This window comes from Amblyomma mixtum, chromosome 1 (assembly GCF_055824585.1).
Source record: "Amblyomma mixtum isolate Tamu chromosome 1, ASM5582458v1, whole genome shotgun sequence".
Lineage (NCBI taxonomy): Eukaryota > Metazoa > Arthropoda > Arachnida > Ixodida > Ixodidae > Amblyomma > Amblyomma mixtum.
This window is the reverse complement of record NC_143012.1, coordinates 153164292-153185325: the sequence shown is the minus strand read 5'-3', so window position 1 is coordinate 153185325 and position 21034 is coordinate 153164292. Positions and strand designations below refer to the sequence as shown.

Genomic DNA, 21034 nt, shown 5'->3' with positions numbered 1-21034 from the left:
GCAAATGCTGCAGCCGAGTGGGACGAAATCAAGTAACCTGTAAAGATGAAAGCAATTGAAAGAAGCTGCATAAATAGGTATAATCAAAACATGCGAAAAAAACAACTTCACGAGCGACTAGAATTTCTCTCGAGTAGTGAAAGCTGTCAGCCAGGAAGACATATGAACGAAATAGGTTTGGTTTGGTTTATGGGGTTTAACGTCCCAAAGCGACTAAGGCTATGAGAGACGCCGTAGTGGAGGGCTCCGGAATTTTCGACCACCTGGGGTTCTTTAACGTGCACTGACATCGCACAGTACACGGGCCTCTAGAATTTCTCCTCCAAAGAAATTCTAGCCACCGCGGCCGGGATCGAACCCGCGTCTTTCGGGTCAGCAGCCGAGCACCATAACCGCTGAGCCACCGCGGCGGCATATGAACGAAATAAGAACTGTGAAAAACTGCTTACAACAGATCGACACACATAAGTATGAAGCGGCAGTGATAAGAGCTCGAGCTCAAAAGCTATGTGCGGGGGAAACGCCCACGAAACGTGCCCTATCTGACGAAAAAACATATGCTTCTATAAAAGAAATCAAACAGATACGATATCAGGATGGGGTGACTACAGACAGCAGAAGAATACAGCAAGCATTTGTTGAATATTTGTTGTGTCCCCTTATTGCTTTTGTGTGTGTGTTACTAGTACAGTGCTCCGTCCTAACTTGCCCCCTCTTCGCGCGCTGTCGCCAGATGCCCCCCCCCCCCCCCCCCCCCCACGGTACGCCCCCGCATCCTCCTCCTGTTTTGGGAAGACCCTCCCTCCCATGGACGCTTCTCCGCTCCCTCCTTTCTTCGGACGGCCAGTTCGGCTCCTGCCTCGGTCGACGCTGGTCGCACCCTCATCAGCTTTAAATAAACAAAGTTTTAAAGTACCGTGTGCGTCTTTCGCTGCATTCAACAGAGCGACCGGACACAATATTTTAGTGAGTTGTTAGGACAGGAAAGAACTGTTGAAGGAGAGATTGAAGCTGACTTTTTACCGCTTATGCCAACGCTTTATGAGTAGAGAAAAGCAGGACTTGAACAACCGATTACAGTCAGCGAGATTTAAAGCGCCATTGCAGGCTTACAGTCCGGAAAAGCACCTGGACCGGATGGGTTAACTGCAGGTTTTTACGAAGCCTTTAGAGCATCGCTGGCCCTTCTTTTACATTGTGTAATATCAGAAGCGTATGATAACCAAAGGGTGCCGCTGTCCTTTGGAACTTCGCACATTACCCTAATTCCTAAAACTGATGATCCTGAACAACGCCTCTTGGTGGGGTCCTATCGCCCAATTAGCCTCACCAACGTAGACTACAAAATATTCACCAAGGTACTATCAAACAGACTACAGAAAGTGATTACTCTTTTGATAGGCCCGCACCAAACTTGCGGCATCAAAGGCCGCACGATAAATACTAACATCCATGTTGCCCGTAGTGTTCTGGAGTGTTCCGATGCTTTTGAAGGTTGTATTGCTACGCTGCAACTGGATATAGCAAAGGCTTTTGATCGAGTGTCGCACGCAGTTTTGTTTTGCGTCCTTGAGCACACCAATGTGGGCCGAGTGATACTGGATGGCGTTAAGATGTCATACGCATCTTGTACGACGCGTGTCATCATCGTAAATGGCAATCTTACCGAGAGCGTGAATGTGCACTCATCGGTGAGACAAGGTTGCCCGCTATCATTGCTGCTATTTGGGCTGTAACTTGAACCAATGTGCTTAGCTCTGCTTCACAGTGATAGGGTGGTTGGTTTTAAGTTTCATGACGCTCATGTTAAGGTCCTAGCTTATGCGGATGACATCGCTATTTTCTGTTCAGATAAAGATAGTATACGTGAAGTTACTATTTTAGGGAAATACTGCAAACAGACTGGGTGCCAAATTAACTGGTAAAAAAGTTCAGGCTTTTGGCACGGGCACTGGGACAACAGGCCGGAATACTTCGCTCTGATGAAGTGATCGCCATTGCCTACAAAGTACCTCGGTGTACCCCTGTGCTGTTACCGAGACACTAAGCGGTACTGGACAGAAGAAACAAATCGAGTACTTGAAAAAGCGGAAGGAAGGCAGGGCAAAGATTTATTTGCTTTCGCGAGCTGGTATCTGTAATGTTTTTCTAGTTTCCAAAATATGGTATGTCATGAATGTTTTGTCTGTGTCACGTGTCAATATCCAGAAAGTCCATTGTGTTTTTGCTGTTTTTATTTGGACTTCTACATGGGAAAGAATGACTCGCATAAATTTCTTTTGACCTCTCAGAAGCGGAGGCTTGGGTCTCGTTCATTTGTTTCTACGCCAGATAATATCGCGGTTTCTATATCTTCGAGACCAGCATGACCTGTTTTTGCGAACTGTTTTGTAAGTGAGGATGCGTAAAATGTTACCCCAATTCATTGTATCATCCTGCACAGAAGCAGGTACAGCAATCACTGGCTACCTACGCGAGACGGTATGTGCGTTTAGAATGTTGAGTGTCCGATTTTCGATGGAATATCTTTCTTCCGTTTCAAGACGTCAACTGTATGAAGACCTCTTTGATATGTGCCTGGGTACCGTTCTGTGTACTTTGAAGGTCCTGGAAGCGACGTTTTAAAAAGAGTAAGGCGAATGCCAGATAAAGCAGCGGCGAAATCCTTTTTGTTCAAATTACATACTGGACTACTTCCAGTGAAAACTTGGCTTGAGAAAAAAGGAATATTTTTCCCGTGGACAACGAATTGTCTTCTGTGCAAGAATCCAGAGACAATTGAACATGTTTTTATAGACTGTTGGGACCCAATATTTCATTGGGATGTTCTTGAAAGAACGATAAAAAAGGAGCTCCCAATAGATCCGTATGGCATACGATTTCTACCTGTCGACAACAATGAAGTAACGAAACAGCGCAACTAAAACGAAGGACCAAGAAAAAGAGAGACACGAACACACGAACAAAGAAGTACCGTACGATATGATAATGCTCCTTGCCCTCCATAGTTTATGGAAGACTAGAATGCAGGTACGGCACGCAGACGTCAATACACGTCCCGTCCGAGAAAACTTCTTTGAGGCCGTGGCGTATATCAGAGAGGCATAACGAGCCCAATCTAATCCACCGGATTGGCTGAATGTACTTGACAATTTGGTTACTAAAAACAATTTTGAACAGCACATGTCAGCCGAAGAACTGGCGGCACTTTTATCGTTGTTTTCTTTATGATCTGTAATGTTGTTGTGAGCTTGGCAATAAAGAAAAAAAATCGGCCATACATGCTGAATTCGCCAGTTCTCGTCCGATCACCGAAGCTAAGCAGCATTGGGCTCGGTCAGTACTCGGGAGGGAGACCACCTGGGAACACCGAGTGCTGATGGCACTTCTTTTGCGTTTTTATTCGCCCTTCACGTTTTTTTTTTTTCAGTCATAGTTACGCAGTGTCTCAGGCAACTATAGGAGGTGACGTTATTTTGTTATCGATAATACAATCCGATCGGCAACGTGTAGTACGTGCGGACGCGAAACTGTGGCAAAACTCGAAGCGAACCCGTGGCGTCCCTGCTGTCATTCTGACGTCTGCCACGGCAGTTACGCTGCAGATTAAACTCTAGCAAAGCGCCAAGATAGCTGGGAGGCCCAGTGTGCGCATAACACTGCGCAGAAGCGCACAATTTGCGCCCACCGAGGTGCACTCACTGCCGGTTCATGTGTAAACAACACAGGCTCGCTCCCGCTGCTTTTTCCATTCATGCCGCAGTGGTTTAGGTACGCCAGAACGGCTCAGAAAAGCACATGGCAGGTAACTGCGCGCTTGGCGGCTGTTGCCACGAGTGTGGGAAGTATCCATGCGCAGTTTTGCATCCTGGAGGGCCGAAAAGAGTACATAAAGCCCTCGGAAAGCACTGACTCTCGCCATCGGTCATACCATGCTCGATGGGAGCGTACGCGGAATGGCTCTCTCCGTGCGAGGTCCTTTCACCGGCGACGGCCGGGGTGCGCGCGTGAATCACCCTCCTCCGAGGGGTACAGGTTCGTTTTACCGTCGCTGCCTTCGCACGACGGTAGCACGAAACTGTACCCCTCGGAGGAGGGTGATTCACGCGACGGTCTGAAGGATGGTGTGTTCGTACATTGCGACGTGGATGGCAGGCCTTATAAGATTGAGGATTTTGGAACTCCGCTCAAAGCAATTGGCGTTTTGAAGTCTGTGGCAGGGATCGGCCCATATCAGATGGGGCACGTGTGGCTGCTCAAGCTGCGCACTCAAGAGGCCAAGGACGCGCTGGTGCAAGTCGGTGGAGTGGAGGTAAAGGGACGGTACTGCGCCGTCATCGATCCGGTGCGTAGAGAGATGCCCGCTAAGATTCATTGGGTTCCTTTCTACGTGCCGGATGAGACCTTTCGAATGGTCCTGAGTGAGTTTGGGGATGTGATCGATATCCGCTTGGAAGAATGGCGTGCGAGTGGGTTCGAGCTAGCGGAGTGACGACCCGTGTTGCTCGCATTGTCCTCAAGGTAGGAGTCACTGCGGATTTCCTCCCGGACCTTTTGAAACTGGCCGACGGCGCCGCACTCGTCGTCGTGCCCGGGCGGGCGCCGACTTGTCTGCGGTTCCCGGCAACAGACAAGACCAGATCTGCTGTCTCCTTCAGAGCTACAGCAACTGTTTTTTTTTTTGCTTATTCAGAGGCGTGACAAATACCTGCTGCACAGCACCGCATTAAAACCGGTGAAGACACCCGTTTCCTGCCCCACAGCCCCTACCATGTCTCGACGTCGAGTCATCTGGGACCAAGTGGAAGAAATGCGTCGCGGCTACGTCATCCATCTATCGGATGCCCTGGGCAGCCCACGTAGTCCACGTGAAGATGGACGGTTATCTCCGGTTTTTCGTGAACAACGTACAGAAGAAAGATGTCTGCCTTCTACTCCACATCGACAATGCGTTAGGCCGCCTTGACGCCGAATACTTCGTGTACACAGACCTTAACAGCGGGTAATAGCAGGTAGAGGTCGATGAAAGGCACCAAGAGAACACTGCCTTCATCACGCCTGACGGCCTCTTCATATTCGAGGTAATGTCATTTGTACTTTGTTCAGCTCCAGTGACGTTCAGGTGTGGAATGGACACAGTAGTGGCAAGCATGAAGTAGCCAATATGTCTCGTATACTTACATTGCGTTGTTTTCCCCTCGACCTTTCACGGTCATCTGAAAAGGCTTCAAATCGTGCCCGGCAATCAAGTCATCGGGGCTCACCCTGAAACCATAGAATTGCCACTTCGCCCGTTATGGGCCACATCTCAAGCAGCCATGAAATGCACCAGGACCCGCGGTATACCTCTGCTGAAAGATTTGCACAGTCGAATGACACGGAAGCTGTGCGAAGATTCCTGGGGCTGTGCGCGTATTACATAAAATTGTAAAGGACTGCGCGCATCGCCGGACCCTTCAGTGCCATTCAAGTGGGATGTTCCTGCAGCCTGAAGCATTCTAGGGAACTTAAGTGTTATGTATAAGAAAGTACTTACTCATTCACATCCACCCGAGCGCAGCCATACGGCTACAAAGAAAAGCTATACAGCTTTCTCAGAAATGTTATAGTTAAAAAAAATCCGTCCTGGTCAGCGGTTCGAATTCGGAACTCCGGTCCTCAATGTGTCATGACCACTTGACCAATGAACGGCGACGGCGTGCCCCACGGCGTGTCCCTAGGGCAGGTCGGTTATTTCTGCTAAAGAAGGCAATTCGCGCTTGTGTTTAGTTTATTTGCGTCCGGTATTCAAATATACAGCATGAAAAACTATAGGATGCCGTTGCTAGCCCGGTATTCAAAAAAAGTGCTTCAGTGTCCCTTCAAGAGGGCACTAATTCCACAAAGCATTGTTCACGCTCAAGGCCACCGACACGCTTCTTAATAACTTCGCTTGTGACTCGAGATACGACTGTATTTATCTCCAATTCGTCAACCGCTGCACGACTTCGCCAGGATTGATGTGAGAACTCCCAGTGATATACACTTGCAAAACAGAAAATGCCCAAGAGATAGCCTTCAGGCGGAACTTAAGTATGCCGTCGGGTTGTTCATTATTTTCTTTTAGAAGTTTTTCTTGTATGGGCTATTGTCAGTACTTTAAAATGAGCAAAGTGTAGCCGCCAGTTTCAATTTATTTGAGTGGGGATCAATTCAGTCCTTTGGTTTTGTTTTGTTGAAGCATGCCTCCGAGTGAGACACTGTCAGTAAGTAAAAGCGGTGAAATTTAGTAGCACACTGCTGCAGACTTTGTACTCAGAGAAATTCTTGTTTGCAGAGAACAGAACCGGTATTGTTCATCTGCAAGCATTCTCACCTCCCCCCGCCCCTTTCCTTTTGCGTGCCGACCCCGGCTCTCTCAGTTCTTCGTCTTGCGCCTGCACCTCCGGGTAGGAGCAGCCCTCCTGATGGCAACGCTGTCGCTTGGCCTCACTTCCACCTCTTCGTCCAAAATGTCGCCGACCTTCAAATAGGTGCGGATGTGGTCCAGGACGTAATAGCCCAGTCTGTCGAACTGTCGATTTTCCGCGCCGCCCTCTTCTAGGCTTTGGGGACGGTTGCACACCAGTTCCTCGTTCACGATGCCGGCCAAGTGCCAGAACTGCGTCCAAGGGACAAACGCACATAGCTATCAGGTACACGATGTTTTCAGTGGTTGGGCGCACAACGCAGGGGTTAATATACGTAATCTTCGCCATCATCATTCGGAAGACGCCCATTGCAGGATAGCGGCATGACCCATATCTCTGCATTAACCCTGTCCTGTGCCAGATGTGGGCATCCTGTCCCCGTTAATTTAGTGGTCTGGCCACCGCCTTAGTCAGTTACTCCGCTGCTGCTGTGGACTGAGGAGCGATGGTTAATTGGTGCATTCGCACAGGAGGTTGTGTCCAAGTATTGCACAATGGCGGCCAGGCCCTGTTCCGGTGAGGGAGTACCTTTTGGGTACTGGTCACAAAGATAAGGCGGCGCCCCTGGCCTGGCTGTGCAATTCGGTCAGCAGGCGGATTTTTATTTCACCCGGTGGAAAATTGCGCGGCACAGTGATTCGAAGGCCGGTCCTCCTGTACTATACTATACCTTTAATACTACACCTTTACACCACAGGACTTCTAAGCAAGCTTGCTCTAACAAATAAATTTCCTAACTGTGCCCTGACAGAGAGGCAACGAAAAGATGTAAATGGGCTCCGAATATCGACTGAAATATCATTGCGAGTAAAGGGTTTCGTACATATCGAGCTAATAGAATTCGCACTTCTGGACGCAGCCATGTTCCTACTGTCGTGCAGCTGCAGCATTTCATTTAGGTGTTTCACAGGAGTATCCTAGTGCGCAAGTTAAAGCGCACGTGCGCCGTATGAACCTTGCAACAAAAACTTAGTGAACGCCTAATTTAACCGTAGGAGAGTACCGCCATAGCGTTAGAGAGTCCTTCAGCTTACTTTGCATTTCACTCCATCGCTTTTGAATTTGCTCTCGTTACGTCGCACAATTGGTCGAGAGGGAGCTCCTCCGTGGCGGGGGGGGGGGGGGGGGGGGTAGCGCCCTCGGCTCCCGACAACGGGTAGTAAGGTTGTATTCCATCTCTCGACGACTGAAATCCTTTAATACGCAAATAATTTGCTATAAAGTGATAAAGCCTTCGTTAACTGTTATTTTTATTGTTTGCATATTACTACCTCATAAACGCCAGTAAGCCTTCAAATAGGCCTCCTTAGTTTTCATGCTTGACTTCACACCTGTGAACTGCACATACAAAATTAAGGTACCCAAAGCACCATGATACCACCATTTTGAAGCGATAGCTTCACTCTGCTAGGTAAAGCTGGCTATCGCCGTGTGTCCGACATGACGGGCATGACTCTGGCCGGTGGTGCCTAGAGAGCAGGCTAGGAGGCAGGTGGGCCGCCTAGGTCACGTGACCTTCCGCCGTCACCACAGCCTGCCCAGCGGATAGTAAGCAAACTGCGCACCGTGGCAGGTGGCAGTTAAATGAATGACTGGTCGCTTGGGAAGATAAACCTGGGACTCAAAAGGCGCACCACTGGGAGCTCCTGTCAACGAAGGAGAAGTGGCGCATCGCTTAAGTGCTGCACTACTGCGCCATGGGATTTATGAATGCAAAGTAGAGAACTACCTTCTGCACGTGCGGGAATTAACCCAGTACGCTATCGCGCCATACCCTTAATGCTGAGCTTAAGTGTATCCTCCTTTTTTTGATGTGTTTCTTTGATTTTATTTACCTTTTTAAGAGTTCATATAAATAAACTTCACGGGCAACAAAATTAGTTGATAGTTTTCGCCGTGTGTGTATGGGGGGTTTATACTTTCGGTATTTTCGTACCCATGAGTAGCGCTTTAAGAAGTCAATCATTATCCCGATTTATGCAAATTTTAATTTCTTTGTAACGCCCTACGCTTTTGCTGTGTTTGACGTCACTCACCACGTGACACCTAGACGTCACCCCAATAGACAAAGGACGTATGTGTGACTTAAGGCATATGATTTTTTCGCTAATCCGAATTATCGTCGCATCACTGGACCCGGGTTTCCTCGGCAGCGGGAACTCTAGGTTAAATATTTACGGGAATCTTCCAAGTGAAAGTAGACTTCTAATAAGGGTGTAATTACTCTCTGTCATGCACATAAGCGAAGCTTTGCGACTACAAAGAAAAGCTGTAGAGCTTCCGCAGCTTCGAATTCGTGTTGGATTCACCCAGGACTTTTTGTTTAATTACGAAGTGTCTGTGAAAGGTGTACAGCTTTCCTTTGTAGCCGTAAGGATGCGCTTGGGTGGACGCCAGTGAGTAATTTACTCACTCTTAACGGGACCTCAAGCGCCATTACATTAAAATAAGCATTAAAAAGGTCTACGGTGTAGTGCAAAAAATAAAACGCACAGAATGCCAAAATAATACTGAATTAGCACTGATCAGGTTTGTTACATGCGCTCCAGCGGGACAAACTGTCAACGCATGAGGCGACGGAGTTAAATCTAGGTAAGCATTATAATTCTGAGTAAGTGCATCCGAAGCATTGCTTGCAGAGACTGCTTTCCTTTCCCGATGGCGGCAACTTCACTGTCTCATTGACGGCTGTAACGTGAGCTAGCTCTGTTCTCGCAAAATACTCGTTTTCGGATGTAACATTGCGTCTACAGCTTGTGCCACTGCTGCGCCAGTAACCGTCAATTGCTAATATTGCATTCCTGTGCTAGGTACCTGGGTGCGTGCGCTAGATGACAGGCGGGACTGCAGGCCGTATTTAAGAATAATTCACATTTTCGAAAGCAGATATTGTGACGCCACGGTGGCTCAGTAGTTATGGTGCTCAGCTGCTGCCCCGAAAGACGCTGGTTCGATCCCGACCGCTGGTAGCGTACAGAACGCAGGCCTGTAGCATTTCCAGTCCTTTGAGATGCGACTACTGCGGCCGCATCTCGATTAAAGAACCCCAGGTGGTCGAAATTATCCGAAGCCCTCCACTACGACGTCCTTCATAGCCTGATTCGCTATGGGACATTAAACCCCAGCAAGCATAATCCAAACTGAAAGCAGAAATGAATACATCTTCAGGTTCGCAGCACCGAAATTCTAGAACACGGCAGGGGAATTTTATGCACAGTAGCTTTCTTGCACGAGCAAACTCCTTTGCATGCCTTATTTCACACATTTGAGACACCATTTTCTGCAATGGCATAGAAACCTCCTCAGAGAAAAAAGCCAGCGTCTGCGGCAGCATCCCTGTTTTATTATCGTTATGGTCTATTGAGCTTAACAATACAATATGAACCAGGCTATGAGGGACGCCGTAGCGAACGGCTCCGGGCAACTTCGACCATCCGGTGTTCTTTAGCGTGCATTGGTCTCGCACAGTGCAGTGACCGCTACCATTTTGCTTCCATATAAACCCGACCGCCGTAGCCGGGATCAAAGCCGCGATCGAAGCCGTGGATTTTGGGTCAGCAGCCGAACATGATAACCTCTGAGCACCGCGGAAGCGCCTTGGACGACGCTGCGTGCAAGCTCAGCAATCCACGTCACATGCCGCTGGTGTGAAAGCGAGCGTGGTGGCAGCTGCCGCAGCTGATTGGTGGGTCCAGAGTATGATGTCATGCATTATGTGATGCGGTGCAGCCAACAGTCGTCAACTGAGCTTGTATACGTGCGCTGAAGAGGCCATATATGCTATGGCATTGACACACGTAATGGAATTAAGTATCCGCCCCCTGCCCCCCCCCCCCCCCCCCCCCCAATTTTTGACGAAACCAATCGAAGGATCCTAAAACAAATGCTCACTTTTCCGGGAAGTAAGAGACTGATCTCCTAACCGAAGCCTTTGTTCACTTTTTTAGTCAAGGGTAAGCGAGACCCACTATCAGCAGAATGGAAAAAAAAATAATTTGGCAGAGTGAGTTTGGCAGTTGTCTTAAACGTCTGAAGCTACGAGAGGATTTGCTGTGGATAGTGCATGTAGGGGAACGCTCTCGGTTTTTCATGCCTATCGACGTTCTCGACATCAGTTGCTATGCCATCGAGTAGATGTATTTGAGGTTTTTTCAAACGTGAGAACTGAGTAGCGAGGGTAGCACAGTCTTTTCAGGCTAAGCACCTCGTTTGAGAATCACGTCACCGCAACGTTTCCACAATAGCATTTGTGAACACTAGACAACTATACCGTGTTTGATGGCGATTTAGTAACAAATTAACAGGACACGAGAAATAAACAGATGAGGAGAAATAAAGCCAGCTAAAAGGACAATAATAAAAACAAGGTATACCTCAAGCCTCACTGTATAGAGTTTCAGAGGTATATTTTTTTAGCAGTTGACGATTTTTCTTAATATGTTAACATCACCACGAGAATTCTTGAAGTTCAAAGGACAAACGAAGAGCAGGCTGCCCTCGCTCCAGCTAAAAATTTAAATGCGAAAGCATTGCATTTCCATTACTAGAAAATCCGTCGGCGCGTGCGTGTGTGAGTGCATGTGGCACATACTAGCAGATGTCACAGAAAATCCCAGCGATAGCAAGAAAAACAGGCTGACGAAATCAAGCGGCCCTTTGAAGCACACATGAGGCCGAGCACCACCCCTTCATGCAGTTCTATACATGTCGCTCTTCTGCGTATTACTCGCCACTGCCCAACTTCCTTGTGGCGCTAGCTTTCCCGACATTCGCAGTACGAAAGTGCAAAGTAATCATTTGTCGTACAGCGCTCCGGGTGGTGTCGTACTGACTGCCTCATCCTACACAATTTAAAAGTTGCATGAGTGGTTCGCTAAAAGCTATTGACATTTATGGGCCTATTTAAATTCTACCTGGGATTGCTCAGATTCTCGAAAAGCACCTATTCCGAGTTATGTACAGTTTTGTTGTATGAATAACGTCTTAACAGAGGCACAGCTTGGTTACATTCAGTGTAAATGAACTGTTTTGTTTATTAGGAAGTTTTGCTGGTATCATTTACTCGTAGTTCGATAATAATGTATTCGCATGTGGTGCGTTTCTGAACGCCAGCGAAGCTTTCGATTGTGTTCGTCACGAACTACTGCTAAAAGAACTTGATCTCATGGGTTTCAGGGACCCGTTTAATGATCTGCTGAAGGACTTTTGCTAATCGGGCCCAAGTTGTCGAAATAGGCGGGCATCGAAGTGCAGAGCCACTTTTGTCGGCAGGTGTTTCACAGGGCTCTGATTTATCACCATTGCTTTTCAATTTATTTATGAATGATTTATTGAATGCTGGAGCCAAATGGTACTTTTTTTAATACGCCGATGACACGCTTTTGTTGTCAACAAATGTTTCGCTGCCTCTTGCCATGGATGCTTTTAGAACGGATGTGGTGCATTTTTTGAGCTGGTTTTAAAATAATTCTATTTTAATTAATCAACAAAAAATTAAGCTCGTCTGTTTGCACAATCCCGCTTGTTAAAAATTTGTTTTATATTCTTAACACTGTTTTAATTGTTGTTACCTTCCTATTAATTTTGCGAATAGTGTCGAATATCTTGATATACTTTTTGACAAAGATATCTCTTGGAATAGTCATCTGATATTATTATGTAACAACCTTCATGCACCGATATTTATTACCTTGTTTCCAGACACGCAAACTTATTGCGCATTCCATGATTTATGGGATCCTCATATATGGAGCCACTGTGTTTTATCACTGCTCGGAATCTTGGCGAATAAAATTAAATTCATTACAAAGGAACTTTCTTCGATCCGTGGCATATAATATTGATACATGCATTCGAAGAAGAGACAGAAGTAGCGCATGCGCTAGAAGAGGAAGAAGTTAGTTGGCTCTCTCGCGCGCGCTCGAACCACTAGGGGACCGCCGCAGGTTTTTCCTCTCTGCGCGGGTGTTCTTTTTGGCGTTGCACGCTACAGTTTGGTGGAGGTGCTGGGTACGCTTCCCGACCTGCAAACTCCGTACAGCGTCACTACGGACCTCACACCGGTTCACCAGCGACCCAGCCGCCGTCTCCGCGGAGAGTCGCCTGAATTTCGGCCCCTTCCCCCGCCAACAAGGACGACGCAGCCTCGACCGCCGAGTCCAACTGACATGGCCACTGACACCAGGACCCAGCCGCCGATCCAGCCTCTACCGTCGAGTCCAACTGCCATGGCCGCTGACACCAGGCCCCTGGCGCCGATCCTTTGCCACCCACCGCGAACACCGCCATCTTTTCACGGTGACGTGTTCGAAGACGCTGAGGACTGGCTGGAGACGTTCGAGCGGGTCGCACGCTACAACGGCTGGTGCGACGAGCGCAAGCTGAATAACGTCTACTTTGCCCTGGAAGAGTCTGCTCGGACGTGGTTTGAAAACCACGAGGCTACACTTCCCACCTGGAAGACGTTTTGCCGGAGTCTCCTGGCTACGTTCCCCAACGCTGACCGCCGGGAGAAGGCTGAAGCTGCGCTGCACTCCCGAAATCAGCGCACGAACGAAAGCGTGCGCATGTACACCGAAGACATGACCCGTCTTTTCAAGCGCGCCGACCCCAACATGACAGAGGAGAAGAAGCTGCGCCATCTCATGCGTGGGGTTAAGCAGGAGCTGTTCGCGGGCCTCGTGCGCAGCCCACCCCGCACGGTGGCGGAATTTCTAACCGAGGCGACCACGATGGAGACGACGCTGCAACAACGGGCCCGCCAGTACAACCGGGACATCAACTGCATGGTGCCCGAAGGCTTTTCGTCGTGTCTCGGCGGCAGTGCAGACACCTTGCGTGAACTAATTCGCTCCGTTGTCCGGGAGGAACTGCAACGGATCCATCTGCCTCAGGTTGCACCTGCGCCGCTGGCAGCGCTGTCCGAAGTTGTCAGGGACGAGGTGCGACAGGCTGCGCAGGCACCTCCTGTCCCCGAAGCGCCATCCCGGTTCGATGACCGACCCACGTACGCATCTGTTGTACGTCGCACGACAGGCTACGGTCCCATTACCCCAACGCCTGGCGTGAGCAACATCGGCACATGTCACGCAAGCGTGCCTGGCTACGGTGTGACCCCGTCGACCTCCGTGAGTAACATCGCCACGTATTTTGCAACCGCATCTGCTACAGCTGGGCCACGCCCTCGCAAGTCGGATTTGTGGCGTACACCGGACCGCAGGCCTCTCTGCTACCACTGTGGGGAGCCTGGTCACCTCTACCGCGCCTGTCCGTACCGCCAAGTGGGCCTTCGCGGTTTCCATCCCGACGCACCCTGCCCTCAGAACGGCGAACGACCGCATGAGATTGCATAGCATCTCTGGGCACGCCAGAACCCTGCCTACTCTGGAAGGCGCGAGTCCCGTTCCCCTTCGCCTCTCCGTTATCGCTCTTCCAGCCCTGGCCGCCAGAGTAGCTCTGCTGGCCGTCGCTCGCCGAGTCCGCGTCGGGAAAACTAACACCAGCGACCTCTGGAGGCAAGGCCGCTGACGTCGGGACGTGTCAAGATCCTCCATCGCGGAACCCTCGAGCCGACGATACCCGGACAGAGAGAGGCAGCGACAGTATCAGATACGCTGCATCCGATTTGCGTGTGACAATTGATGGCACTGACATTACCGCGCTGCTCGATACCGGTGCTGATTACTCTGTTATGAGCCGTGCCTTCGCTGGAGAACTTAAGAAGGTTCTGACACCGTGGACGGGGACCCCCATTCGCACCGCTGGTGGCCACCTAATTTCCCCTGTGGGCAAGTGCACGGCTAGAGTTGGGATTAGTGGTTTTACGTACGTTGGTGAATTTGTCGTACTCCCCGAGTGTTCCAGAGACTTGATTCTGGGGATCGACTTCCTGCAGTCGAACGGCGCTGTGATTGACTTTCAGGAGGCACGTGTCACGTTCTCGACCAAACAGGCCGTGGCGCGCTTTGACTCCCGCGATCCCTGCAGCAACGCTCTGCGCATTGTCGAGAACGACGTCACGGTGCCGCCGCGGTGCAGTGTTCTGGTGCTCGTGCGGAACGACCTCTTTCATGACTACGAGGGCCTAGCGGACAGCCATAGTCCACTGCTGCTTCAGCGGGGACTTGCCGTTGCAAGAGGTCTCGTCCAACTACGTGACGGCCGCACCCACGTCCTCCTGACTAACTTTGCCAACGAATATCAGCACCTGGCCAAAGGCATGGCTATTGCCTTCCTCCACGACGTTGCTGAGGTTCCAGGTTTGTGCACCGTGGGAGGACCCTCTCCGGAGTATGCTGGCCCACATCACGTCCTTCAGTCAGTCAGAATAAATCCTGCCTTGCCGTCGGTTCAGAGGGATCTTCTGTCGGCCCTCTTGGCAGAATTTGCGGACTGTTTCGCTACGTGCTCGAAGGTCGGCCGAACTCCACTCGCCAAGCATCGTATCATCACTGACGAGACTACGCGACCCGTCTGCCAGCGCCCATATCGTGTTTCCCCGGTGGAGAGAGAAGCCATTCAGAATCAGGTTGCCGAGATGCTTGCAGACGATGTCATTCAGCCGTCCACCAGTCCGTGGGCATCGCCTGTGGTTCTTGTCAAAAAGAAGGACAATACTCTGCGTTTCTGCGTGGACTACAGGAAACTTAACAGCGTGACCAAAAAGGACGTTTACCCGCTGCCCAGGATAGATGACGCGCTCGACCGATTGCGGAACGCCAGATACTTCTCGTCATTGGATCTTAAAAGCGGGTACTGGCAAATCGAAGTGGACGAGAGAGACCGGGAGAAGACGGCTTTCGTGACGCCTGACGGCCTCTATGAGTTTAAAGTGCTCCCGTTTGGTCTGTGCTCAGCACCGGTACTTTCCAACGCATGATGGACACTGTCCTCTCCGGCTTGAAATGGCAGTCCTGCCTGGTGTACCTGGACGATGTCGTTATATTTTCGCCCACCTTTGACCAACATTTGGAGCGGTTGCGCATTGTGCTACAAGCGCTCAAATCCGCGCAACTCACCATCAAAGCCGAGAAATGCCATTTTGGCTTTGAGGAACTTCGCTTTCTTGGTCACGTTGTCAGCGCACAAGGTATTCGCCCGGACCCTGACAAGACTGCTGCCGTCTCAGGTTTTCCACGCCCAACTGACAAGAAGGCCGTTCGCCGGTTTTTAGGCCTGTGCTCCTATTATAGGCGCTTTATTCAAGATTTCTCGAAAATCGCGGAACCGCTGAACGCACTGACCCGTGACGACACGCCCTTCCTGTGGGGGACCGACGAAGAGGCTGCATTTGTCGAGCTTCGCAGCCGTCTGCAAAGCACTCCGATACTCGGCCATTTCGACGAGCATGCTGCCACGGACATCCACACTGACGCCAGCAATGTTGGCCTTGGTGCAGTACTGATCCAGTGGCAAGACGGTGCAGAACGGGTCATCAGTTATGCTAGTCGGACACTTACGCGCTCCGAGACCAATTATTCTACGACGGAGAAAGAATGTCTTGCAGTGATATGGGCCATCTGCAAGTTCCGACCGTACCTCTACGGACGACCCTTCCGTGTGGTAAGCGACCACCACTCCTTATGCTGGCTGGCGAGCCTCAAAGACCCCTCAGGACGCTTGGCTAGATGGAGCTTACGCTTGCAAGAATACGACTTAACAGTAGTTTACAAGTCTGGCCGCAAGCATCAGGATGCGGATTGTCTGTCGCGCGCGCCTATCCCAATCAATACCGAAGAAACCACCGATGATTTTCCTTTCCTGGGCTCTGTTAGTACCACCCAAATGGCGCAGCTTCAGAGGGCGGACACGGAGTTGGCGCCGCTCATCGATTACCTCGAAGGCAGTGACGCTCCCATTCCGCGTGTTTTTCTTCGAGGGCTTCACACCTTCACTTTACGGTCTGGTGTTCTCTACAAGCGCAACTTTGCCAACAGCGAAGAAGTGTTCCTACTCGTCGTACCATCACAGCTGCGGTCTGAGATCTTGAGTGCCTGTCATGATGCACCATCCGCCGGCCACCTTGGAGTCAGCCGTACACTCGCGCGGATTAGACAAAAGTATTATTGGCCCAGGTTACTCCCATCGGTGCGGGCCTACGTCAAAACATGCCGTGAATGCCAACGTCGGAAGACTCCTCCATTGAAACCGGCCGGATTTCTTCACCCCGTCGATCCACCGAAGACCCCTTTCCATCAAGTGGGCATGGACCTCCTTGGCCCATTTCCGAAGTCTTCGTCTGGAAAGCGTTGGATAGTCGTTGCGACTGACTACCTCACACGGTACGCTGAGACCACGTCTCTTGCCAAAGGCACTGCTGCTGAAGTGGCGCAGTTCTTCGTCCACAACATTGTCTTGCGTCATGGAGCACCCGCCGCTGTTGTTACTGACCGGGGAACTGCTTTCACGGCCCGCTTAACCCAGTCCGTGATGACTCTGACGCACACGAGCCACCGACGTGCTACGGCGTATCACCCGCAGACAAACGGGTTGGTAGAGCGACTCAACCGCACACTAGCCGACATGCTATCAATGTATGTACGTTGACGTCGAGCATCGAACTTGGGACGCCATTCTGCCGTACGTAACGTTTGCGTACAACACCGCCCTGCAGGAAACAACCCGACTGACCCCCTTTCAGCTTGTCTTCGGTCGCCAGGTGACCACTCCGTTGGATCCTATGTTGCCCGTCGACCCGTACTGCGACTCTGACGCTGACATCGACGTAGATACCTTCGTTCAGCGTGCTGAGGAAGCGCGTCAACTGGCCCGCCTGCGCATCCACCGTCAACAGGAGGCTGACGCCACTAAGTACAACTGTGGACGCCGTTTCGTCAGTTATGCTCCCGGCGACCTTGTGTGGATTTGGATACCTGTTCGTCGCCGCGGGCTCTCTGAAAAGCTGCTGCGCCGATACTTCGGCCCTTACGAAGTAGTGCGCCGCATCAGTGATGTGACTTATGCAGTTGCTCCCGCCCCGACAGCTTGTTCATCGCGCCGGTCGCACCGAACTGAAGTCGTACACGTTGTTCGCATGAAGCCTTACCACGACCGGCTACCTGACTGAACTGCGGTCCACTGCAGCTGTGTTCTACCCTTTCGCTGACTTTTCACTCCCAGCCGCATCGTGTCGATGCTGCAGAAGAGGGGGGCAGTGATACATGCATTCGAAGAAGAGACAGAAGTAGCGCATGCACTAGAAGAGGAAGAAGTTAGTTGGCTCTCTCGCGCGCGCTCGAACCACTAGGGGACCGCCGCAGGTTTTTCCTCTCTGCGCGGGTGTTCTTTTTGGCGTTGCACGCTACAATATCATCGTTTAACCTGACTAATTTATTTTGGTTTTTACAACTGCCCTCTTTCATGCCCTCTTTCATCATGTAGTTATTCGTGCTCGCTTTTGGGAAAGTGAATATTTGGTTCCTTTCATTCCTGTTCGTTCTTTTCGACATTACCGTCGTTTTACGGTACCTCACTGCTACACTCATTATGGCCACTTAACTCATAATTGTATACCCAAAATTTTTGATTCCCTGACTGATTCTATCTTTTCAGTTTCTTTGCTGTCACAATTAATGCATTTGTTAAAAACTCTCGTGTCGTTAACTTAAACTGTTTCTTTCTTCGTGTTTTGTTATTAAGGTTACTTTTGTTTGTTTTGCCACGCATTTATTGCAAAATCATCGTCATTCACCGAGTGCCAGGTGCTGCCCTAAAAGCCTTTACGGCTTGGGCAGACCTGTCTTAAATATGTAAACACGTATTCTGAAAAATTAATGTGTTTATTGTTATTATTATTATACTATTTCTTATTGCATATAGCTTACATCTGCTAGTGAGGTTGGAGGTTAACTTGCTACAGGGATTCGAACCGACGACATAGGAACCTCGTACTTTACGCCTTTCCCGAGTTTCGTTTCAAAATTGTAATGCAACTTTTCGTCGTACGGCGTTTCAGGTAGTCTCATACGCGCTTGCTTTCGCATTCCCACACGTAAGCATTGTTGTCTTTGCCGAGTTTTTATTTTTTGTTTGAGATGGAGTTTATTATACAGTGTATTGTTTTTTGCGTATGACCGCGCGGGCCTCACGACTCGAGTTCAACTGACTGCACGCTATTGTCGATTTTCACCACCTAGAGGGGGCGGTTGAATCGGTACAATATGGCGACTCTGTGTAGAATTGTGTCGTGTCAGCATAGGTGGAATCGCTCTTTCACGGCAACGTCGCTTTTTTGTAGCGAAAGCTACACTAGGCCAGCAGAAGCGCATTTCGCAGGGCCGGGCAAAGGCCACTACTGCGAATGCGCCGTTGTCACGGCAACCACTTACTCTGGAGCCACAAGTGTGAGCCGCGCGCCGTCGCTCCGCCGAGTTCCGATCATTTCGCTATGCGACTCACTGCGCATGCGTTAAGTCACGCCGCGCAACGGGCATATTTGTCGGAAGGGATGCGCTCGCTCCCTCAGACACGCACCATGGAAGAAAGAGAGTGGCCGTGCTCGTCACGGCAGCAGTACAGGCTGCGCGAAAGTCTTCCGCTCCAGAAGTCGTTGCATGGTACGAGGCCGGCCGACAGCGTGATATCGAGGAGAGAAGGGCTAAGCGGGCAGCCGAGACACCCGAAGAACGTCTCCCCAAGAGCCGCCACGAAGCTGCTGAACAACAAAGACGGCGCGTCGCTTCCGAGATGTCAGTAGAAGAAACTGCTTTCGCTACGTATATCCTGGCTCAGCTAAGCCAGTGCCAGTTTTTTCGATGTTGGTGGTAGCCCTGTGTTATACAAGCGGTCTTGTTTGTCAATGGTGTAAAAGAATAAACGAGAGACAAGAAAATAATCGCTGTCTGTCTTTCGAAAACAGCCAGCGTGGAAGCGGAGCGGTAGACGGTGGAAACCTGCATTGGAGCCAATTTAAAACTAATGTGTCTCTTGTGTTGTGCTTGATGGCACATTGGACAAACGAAAGGTTCAAGTGTTGTCTCCCCGGAAAATGATTTACCGCCTGAAAATGAGATCAGAAGATTTGATGTCTTTAAAACCACAAAAACGGAGAAAGTTACAACTGCATTACCTCGGATGATTAACCTAGGGTGTAACGGGAGGTGTTCATAAAATTGTAGGAAATCTTTTCCATTTGTATCTCTAGCTTTCTACAAGAAAATAAAATGTGGTTTGCGTTCACCACATATCTCCATAATTCACATGTGGGTTTGTTTGTTTGAAAAGCTAAAGCTAGGTGTAAGATGTGTGTGCCCACTGAATACGACCTAATAACACTTCATACACGAGGTATGTTGTATGTTTACTTTCCTGATTTCTTTCTTGCGAGCTAGTACAGAGCATATGTCCGCTATTTCAATGCCATCAATTCCTACATGACTGGGGACCCAGCAGAATTGTTTGTAAGGACCTTGCGTTGTGAACCTCGTTGTATTCTTGATCATATATCACAAAGTAACGGTTTGACTGCATTGCTGGAGCGTAGTGCTCTTTGTAGGCTGAGAAAATCAGTGCAGATAACATTGTTCTCGATGCTTTGGTTGCATATTTTCCGAACAATTTAAAAGAGAACATAACATTCGGCTGTAAATATCAATGTACACTGCGGAACTTTCGAGCCACGCGTTTTGAACTCAGTGTAGCTGCCATACTGATCTTTTAGTATGAGATTTTCACACATGTGTTCTGTTGGCGTTTTTTCTTGGTGAAACGGGTAAACGTGAGACCACAGACATTGGGAAAACTGTACAATGCTGGTCGCGGCTCTGCGCAATACCAGGTAATGTGTCCAAACCGCGAAAGTCGAGGCCTCCTTGCTTGGAGTATATTTGTGAATGTCATTCGAGGAAAACTAGATGTAATCATTGGATAATAAAGGCGTTTTGTTCGTGATGTTATGCTGAGAACGCAGGCACAAGTGAGTGCAGTTGGCATATTTTCTAGTAAAGGCTTATTTCCGATAAAGGTTGGTTGGTTTATGGGGTTTAACGTGCCGAAGCGACTAAGGCTATGAGAGACGCCGTAGTGGAGGGCTCCGGAAATTTCGACCACCTGGGGTTCTTTAACGTGCACTGACATCGCACAGTACACGGGCCTCGAATTTCTCCTCCAAAGAAATTCAACCGCAGCGGCCGGGATCGAACCCGCGTCTTTCGGGACAGCAGCCGAGCATCATAGCCACTGAGCCACCGCGGCGGCACTTATTTCTGATAAAGAAGTGAAAAGTATAAGAAAGAAACTGAATCGGAATGAAAGTATTCTATGTCCTCCGCACTCCGTGGATAAGAAAGCGAGATATCACCATACATGCATGCCGTAATATGGCCTGCCACTATACAGCGTGCTCGAGGCTTTTAGAACTTGAAATGTGGGCTTTAGTCATATGTACTCATGAATGCTTGTCGACAAATAGCGCCTTGTGTTTACATAGGCCCTTCGGTTCAAGGAAAAAAAACCTTTTTGGGATTATAGGCTCGCGCCCTTGTAACTGCACTCTCATGGTCCTGCACGCGTTCTAGACCCTCTGCTCCAATTTTTGACCGTCTGTTTCTGGCACCACCGCACTCATGCAATGACACTTTGCTGGTTTT

General features: G+C 49.7%; 1 protein-coding gene and 1 pseudogene across 1 annotated transcript in view; one reads left to right on the top strand and one right to left on the bottom strand.

Annotated features, from left to right (window-relative positions):
- Positions 1-3267: 3267 nt before the first annotated feature.
- LOC149368011 (5S ribosomal RNA) lies at positions 3268-3385 on the top strand (annotated as a pseudogene).
- Positions 3386-6296: 2911 nt separating this feature from the next.
- Positions 6297-21034, bottom strand: part of LOC149368010 (uncharacterized) — a 70171-nt gene continuing 55433 nt past the window's right edge. The window contains exon 9 of the mRNA XM_089569725.1: positions 6297-6640. Within this exon, the coding sequence (XP_089425851.1) occupies positions 6398-6640 (243 nt within the window). The 3' untranslated portion in view covers positions 6297-6397. The remainder of the gene's footprint in view (positions 6641-21034) is intronic.